The sequence below is a fragment of the Penaeus vannamei genome, chromosome 10 (assembly GCF_042767895.1).
Source record: "Penaeus vannamei isolate JL-2024 chromosome 10, ASM4276789v1, whole genome shotgun sequence".
In the NCBI taxonomy this organism is placed as follows: Eukaryota; Metazoa; Arthropoda; class Malacostraca; order Decapoda; family Penaeidae; genus Penaeus; species Penaeus vannamei.
Genome location: NC_091558.1, coordinates 45,553,306 through 45,560,805, shown reverse-complemented (window position 1 = coordinate 45,560,805; position 7,500 = coordinate 45,553,306). Strand labels below are relative to the sequence as shown.

Genomic DNA, 7,500 nt, shown 5'->3' with positions numbered 1-7,500 from the left:
CGTAGGACATCTCGTAGGACATCTCGTAGGACATCTCGTAGGACATCTCGTAGGACATCTCGTAGAACATCTCGTAAGACAGACATCTCGTAAGACATCTCGTAGGACATCATCTCGTAGGACATCTCGTAGGACAACTCGTAGGATATCTCGTAGGACATCTCGTAAGACATCTCGTAGGACATCTCGTGGGACATCTCGTGGGACATCTCGTAGGACATCTCGTAAGACATCTCGTAGGACATCTCTTAGGACATCTCGTAGGACATCTCGTGGGACATCTCGTAGGACATCTCGTAGGACATCTCGTAGGACATCTCGTAAGACATCTCGTAGGACATCTCTTAGGACATCTCGTAGGACATCTCGTGGGACATCTCGTAGGACATCTCGTGGGACATCTCTTAGGACATCTCGTAGGACATCTCGTGGGACATCTCGTAGGACATCTCGTAGGACATCTCGTGGGACATCTCGTAGGACATCTCGTAGGACATCTCGTAGGACATCTCTTAGGACATCTCGTAGGACATCTCGTGGGACATCTCGTAGGACATCTCGTGGGACATCTCTTAGGACATCTCGTAGGACATCTCGTGGGACATCTCGTAGGACATCTCGTAGGACATCTCGTGGGACATCTCGTAGGACATCTCGTAGGACATCTCGTAGGACATCTCGTGGGACATCTCTTAGGACATCTCGTGGGACATCTCGTAGGACATCTCGTAGGACATCTCTTAGGACATCTCGTAGGACATCTCGTAGGACATCTCGTGGGACATCTCGTAGGACAACTCGTAGGACATCTCGTAGGACATCTCGTAGGACAACTCGTGGGACATCTCGTAGGACATCTCGTAGGACATCTCATCTCGTAGGACATCTCGTGGGACAACTCGTAGGACATCTCGTAGGACATCTCGTAGGACAACTCGTAGGACATCTCGTAGGACATCTCGTAGGACATCTCGTAGGACATCATCTCGTAGGACATCTCGTGGGACATCTCGTAGGACATCTCGTAGGACATCTCGTGGGACAACTCGTAGGACATCTCGTAGGACATCTCGTGGGACAACTCGTAGGACATCTCGTAGGACATCTCGTAAGACATCTCGTAGGACATCTCGTAGGACATCTCGTGGGACATCTCGTAGGACATCTCGTAGGACATCTCGTGGGACATCTCTTAGGACATCTCGTAGGACATCTCGTGGGACATCTCGTGGGACATCTCGTAGGACATCTCGTAGGACATCATCTCGTAGGACATCTCGTGGGACATCTCGTAGGACATCTCGTAGGACATCTCGTGGGACAACTCGTAGGACATCTCGTAGGACATCTCGTGGGACAACTCGTAGGACATCTCGTAGGACAACTCGTAGGACATCTCGTAGGACATCTCGTAGGACATCTCGTGGGACATCTCGTGGGACATCTCGTAGGACAACTCGTAGGACATCTCGTAGGACAACTCGTGGGACATCTCGTAGGACATCTCGTAGGACATCTCATCTCGTAGGACATCTCGTGGGACAACTCGTAGGACATCTCGTAGGACATCTCGTAGGACAACTCGTAGGACATCTCGTAGGACATCTCGTAGGACATCTCGTAGGACATCATCTCGTAGGACATCTCGTGCAGGGACATCCTCAGTAGGACATCTTCGTAGGACATCTCAGTGGTGGACAACTCCGTAGGACATCTCAGTAGGACATCTCGTGGGACAACTCGTAGGACATCTCTGTAGGACATCTCGTAAGACATTCTCGTAGGAACATCTCGTAGGACATCTCGTGATTCCAGGACATCTCGTAGGACATTGATCCTCGTAGGACATCTCTTAGTGATGATTCTAGGACATCTCTTAGGACATCTCGTAGGACATCTCGTGGGACATCTCTGTCCGTAGGACATCTCGTAGGATGATAGGACATCATCTCGTAGGACATTCTCTGTGGGACATCCTCGTAGGACATCTCGTAGGACATCTCGTGGGACAACTCGTAGGACACTCTCGTAGGACATTCTCGTGGGACAACTCGTAGGACATCTCGTGATCGTAGACAACTCGTAGGACATCTCGTAGGACATCTCGTAGGACATCTCGTGGGACATCTCGTGGGACATCTCGTGGGACATCTCGTAAGACATCTCGTAGGACATCTCGTAGGACATCTCATCTCGTAGGACATCTCGTGGGACAACTCGTAGGACATCTCGTAGGACAACTCGTAGGACATCTCGTAGGACATCTCGTGGGACATCTCGTGGGACATCTCGTGGGACATCTCGTGGGACATCTCGTGGGACATCTCGTAAGACATCTCGTAGGACATCTCGTAGGACATCTCATCTCGTAGGACATCTTCGTGTGGACACCCTCGTCAGACATCTTGCGTAGGACATCTCGTAGGACAATCTCGTGTGGGACATCTCGTAGGACATTCTCGTAGGACATCTCGTAGGACATCATCTCGTAGGACATCTCGTGGGACATCTCGTAGGACATCTCGTAGGGACATCTCGTAGGACATCATCTCGTAGGACATCTCGTGGGACATCTCGTAGGACATCTCGTAGGACATCTCGTGGGACATCTCGTAGGACATCTCGTAGGACATCTCGTAGGACATCATCTCGTAGGACATCTCGTGGGACATCTCGTAGGACATCTCGTAGGACATCTCGTAGGACATCTCGTAGGACATCTCGTAAGACATCTCGTAGGACATCATCTCGTAGGACATCTCGTAGGACATCTCGTGGGACATCTCGTAGGACATCTCGTAGGACATCTCGTGGGACATCTCGTAGGACATCTCGTAGGACATCTCGTAGGACATCTCGTAGGACATCTCGTAGGACATCTCGTAGGACATCTCGTGGGACATCTCGTAGGACATCATCTCGTAGGACATCTCGTGGGACATCTCGTAGGACATCTCGTGGGACATCTCGTAGGACAACTCGTAGGACAACTCGTAGGACATCTCGTAGGACATCTCGTAAGACACCTCGTAGGACATCATCTCGTAGGACAACTCGTAGGACATCTCGTAGGACATCTCGTAAGACAACTCGTAGGACATCTCGTAGGACATCTCGTAGGACATCATCTCGTAGGACATCTCGTGGGACATCTCGTAGGACAACTCGTAGGACATCTCGTAGGACATCTCGTAAGACACCTCGTAGGACATCATCTCGTAGGACAACTCGTAGGACATCTCGTAGGACATCTCGTAAGACAACTCGTAGGACATCTCGTAGGACATCTCGTAGGACATCATCTCGTAGGACATCTCGTGGGACATCTCGTAGGACAACTCGTAGGACAACTCGTAGGACATCTCGTAGGACATCTCGTAAGACACCTCGTAGGACATCATCTCGTAGGACATCTCGTAGGACATCTCGTAGGACATCTCGTAGGACATCTCGTGGGACATCTCGTGGGACATCTCGTAGGACATCATCTCGTAGGACATCTCGTGGGACATCTCGTAGGACAACTCGTAGGACATCTCGTGGGACATCTCGTAGGACATCATCTCGTAGGACATCTCGTGGGACATCTCGTAGGACAACTTGTAGGACATCTCGTAGGACATCTCGTAGGACATCTCGTAGGACATCTCGTAGGACATCATCTCGTAGGACATCTCGTGGGACATCTCGTAGGACAACTTGTAGGACATCTCGTAGGACATCTCGTAGGACATCTCGTGGGACATCTCGTAGGACATCATCTCGTAGGACATCTCCTGCGACATCTCGTAGGACAACTTGTAGGACATCTCGTAGGACATCTCGTAGGACATCTCGTGGGACATCTCGTAGGACATCATCTCGTAGGACATCTCGTGGGACATCTCGTAGGACAACTCGTAGGACATCTCGTGGGACATCTCGTAGGACAACTCGTAGGACATCTCGTGGGACATCTCGTAGGACATCTCGTAGGACATCTCGTAGGACATCTCGTGGGACATCTCGTAGGACATCTCGTGGGACATCTCGTAGGACATCTCGTAGGACATCTCGTAGGACATCTCGTAGGACATCTCGTAGGACATCTCGTGGGACATCTCGTAGGACATCTCGTAGGACAACTCGTAGGACATCTCGTGGGACATCTCGTAGGACACCTCGTAGGACATCTCGTAGGACATCTCGTAGGACATCTCGTGGGACATCTCGTGGGACATCTCGTAGGACATCTCGTAGGACATCTCGTAGGACATCTCGTGGGACATCTCGTGGGACATCTCGTAGGACATCTCGTGGGACATCTCGTAGGACATCTCGTGGGACATCTCGTAGGACATCTCGTAGGACATCTCGTAGGACATCTCGTGAGACATCTCGTAAGACATCTCGTAGGACATCTCGTAGGACATCTCGTAAGACATCTCGTAGGACATCTCGTAGGACATCTCGTAGGACATCTCGTGGGACATCTCGTAGGACATCTCGTAGGACATCTCGTAGGACATCTCGTGGGACATCTCGTAGGACACCTCGTAGGACATCTCGTAGGACATCTCGTAGGACATCTCGTGGGACATCCCGTAGGACATCTCGTAGGACATCTCGTAGGACAACTCGTAGGACATCTCGTGGGACATCATCTCGTAGGACATCTCGTAGGACATCTCGTGGGACATCTCGTAGGACATCTCGTAGGACATCTCGTGGGACATCTCGTAAGATCTCGTAGGACATCTCGTGGGACATCTCGTAGGACATCTATCTCGTAGGACATCTCGTGGGACATCTCGTAGGACATCTCGTGGGACATCTCGTGGGACATCTCGTGGGACATCTCGTAGGACATCTCGTAGGACATCTCGTAGGACATCTCGTAGGACATCTCGTAAGACATCTCGTAGGACATCTCGTGGGACATCTCGAAGGACATCTATCTCGTAGGACATCTCGTGGGACATCTCGTAGGACATCTCGTGGGACATCTCGTGGGACATCTCGTAGGACATCTCGTGGGACATCTCGTAAGACATCTCGTAGGACATCTCGTAGGACATCTCTTAGGACATCTCGTAGGACATCTCGTAGGACATCTCGTAGGACATCTCGTAGGACATCTCGTAGGACATCTCGTGTCAGGACATCTCAGACACCTGTAGGACATCTCGTAGGACATCTCGTGGGACATCTCGTAGGACATCTCGTAGGACATCTCGTGGGACATCTCGTAGGACATCTCGTAGGACATCTCGTGGGACATCTCGTAGGACATCTCGTAGGACATCTCGTGGGACATCTCGTGGGACATCTCGTAGGACATCTCGTGGGACATCTCGTAGGACATCTCGTAGGACATCTCGTAGGACATCTCGTAAGACATCTCGTAGGACATCTCGTGGGACATCTCGAAGGACATCTATCTCGTAGGACATCTCGTGGGACATCTCGTAGGACATCTCGTGGGACATCTCGTGGGACATCTCGTAGGACATCTCGTGGGACATCTCGTAAGACATCTCGTAGGACATCTCGTAGGACATCTCTTAGGACATCTCGTAGGACATCTCGTAGGACATCTCGTAGGACATCTCGTAGGACATCTCGTAGGACATCTCGTGGGACATCTCGTAGGACATCTCGTAGGACATCTCGTGGGACATCTCGTAGGACATCTCGTGGGACATCTCGTAGGACATCTCGTAGGACATCTCGTAGGACATCTCGTGGGACATCTCGTGGGACATCTCGTAGGACATCTCGTGGGACATCTCGTAGGACATCTCGTAGGACATCTCGTAGGACATCTCGTAGGACATCTCGTAGGACATCTCGTGGGACATCTCGTAGGACATCTCGTAGGACAACTCGTAGGACATCTCGTGGGACATCTCGTAGGACACCTCGTAGGACATCTCGTAGGACATCTCGTAGGACATCTCGTGGGACATCTCGTGGGACATCTCGTAGGACATCTCGTAGGACATCTCGTAGGACATCTCGTGGGACATCTCGTGGGACATCTCGTAGGACATCTCGTGGGACATCTCGTAGGACATCTCGTGGGACATCTCGTAGGACATCTCGTAGGACATCTCGTAGGACATCTCGTGAGACATCTCGTAAGACATCTCGTAGGACATCTCGTAGGACATCTCGTAAGACATCTCGTAGGACATCTCGTAGGACATCTCGTAGGACATCTCGTGGGACATCTCGTAGGACATCTCGTAGGACATCTCGTAGGACATCTCGTGGGACATCTCGTAGGACACCTCGTAGGACATCTCGTAGGACATCTCGTAGGACATCTCGTGGGACATCCCGTAGGACATCTCGTAGGACATCTCGTAGGACAACTCGTAGGACATCTCGTGGGACATCATCTCGTAGGACATCTCGTAGGACATCTCGTGGGACATCTCGTAGGACATCTCGTAGGACATCTCGTGGGACATCTCGTAAGATCTCGTAGGACATCTCGTGGGACATCTCGTAGGACATCTATCTCGTAGGACATCTCGTGGGACATCTCGTAGGACATCTCGTGGGACATCTCGTGGGACATCTCGTGGGACATCTCGTAGGACATCTCGTAGGACATCTCGTAGGACATCTCGTAGGACATCTCGTAAGACATCTCGTAGGACATCTCGTGGGACATCTCGAAGGACATCTATCTCGTAGGACATCTCGTGGGACATCTCGTAGGACATCTCGTGGGACATCTCGTGGGACATCTCGTAGGACATCTCGTGGGACATCTCGTAAGACATCTCGTAGGACATCTCGTAGGACATCTCTTAGGACATCTCGTAGGACATCTCGTAGGACATCTCGTAGGACATCTCGTAGGACATCTCGTAGGACATCTCGTGGGACATCTCGTAGGACATCTCGTAGGACATCTCGTGGGACATCTCGTAGGACATCTCGTAGGACATCTCGTGGGACATCTCGTAGGACATCTCGTAGGACATCTCGTGGGACATCTCGTAGGACATCTCGTAGGACATCTCGTGGGACATCTCGTGGGACATCTCGTAGGACATCTCGTGGGACATCTCGTAGGACATCTCGTAGGACATCTCGTAGGACATCTCGTAAGACATCTCGTAGGACATCTCGTGGGACATCTCGAAGGACATCTATCTCGTAGGACATCTCGTGGGACATCTCGTAGGACATCTCGTGGGACATCTCGTGGGACATCTCGTAGGACATCTCGTGGGACATCTCGTAAGACATCTCGTAGGACATCTCGTAGGACATCTCTTAGGACATCTCGTAGGACATCTCGTAGGACATCTCGTAGGACATCTCGTAGGACATCTCGTAGGACATCTCGTGGGACATCTCGTAGGACATCTCGTAGGACATCTCGTGGGACATCTCGTAGGACATCTCGTAGGCCATCTGCAGGACATCTGTGGTGGGATACCCGTGTGGACATCTCGTAGGACATCTCGTAGGACATCTCGTGGGACATCTCGTAGGACATCT

The 7,500-nt window shown here is 51.2% G+C and overlaps 3 protein-coding genes across 4 annotated transcripts in view; 1 reads left to right on the top strand and 2 right to left on the bottom strand.

Annotated features, from left to right (window-relative positions):
- Nucleotides 1-7,500, top strand: part of LOC113808010 (uncharacterized) — a 41,510-nt gene that overhangs the window by 17,872 nt on the left and 16,138 nt on the right. The window lies entirely within an intron of this gene.
- LOC138862948 (uncharacterized) lies at nucleotides 2,362-5,009 on the bottom strand. The gene is made up of 3 exons (XM_070126156.1): nucleotides 4,860-5,009; nucleotides 2,914-3,461; nucleotides 2,362-2,470 (listed from the first exon to the last, which is right to left on the bottom strand). Exons 1-3 carry the CDS (start codon nucleotides 5,007-5,009, stop codon nucleotides 2,362-2,364), a joined length of 807 nt encoding a protein of 268 aa, XP_069982257.1.
- Nucleotides 5,061-7,500, bottom strand: part of LOC138862947 (probable inactive protein kinase DDB_G0270444) — a 3,376-nt gene continuing 936 nt past the window's right edge. Inside the window, exons 2-6 of the mRNA XM_070126155.1 lie at nucleotides 7,340-7,500; nucleotides 7,072-7,209; nucleotides 6,600-6,737; nucleotides 5,343-5,480; nucleotides 5,061-5,129 (exon numbers count right to left, since the gene is read on the bottom strand). The exon at nucleotides 7,340-7,500 is cut by the window's right edge and continues 70 nt beyond it. Coding sequence (XP_069982256.1) covers nucleotides 5,061-5,129; nucleotides 5,343-5,480; nucleotides 6,600-6,737; nucleotides 7,072-7,209; nucleotides 7,340-7,500 — 644 coding nt within the window. The remainder of the gene's footprint in view (nucleotides 5,130-5,342; nucleotides 5,481-6,599; nucleotides 6,738-7,071; nucleotides 7,210-7,339) is intronic.

Coding starts and splice junctions, on each gene's coding strand:
- LOC138862948 (XM_070126156.1), bottom strand. CDS start 5,009: ATGTCCTACGAGATGTCCCACGAGATGTCCCACGAGATGTCCTACGAG. Junction 3,462..4,859: donor TACGAGATGTCCTACGAGAT/GTCCTACGAGAT, acceptor ATGTCCCACGAG/ATGTCCCACGAGATGTCCTA. Junction 2,471..2,913: donor GAGATGTCCTACGAGATGAT/GTCCTACGAGAT, acceptor ATGTCCTACGAG/ATGTCCTACGAGAATGTCCT.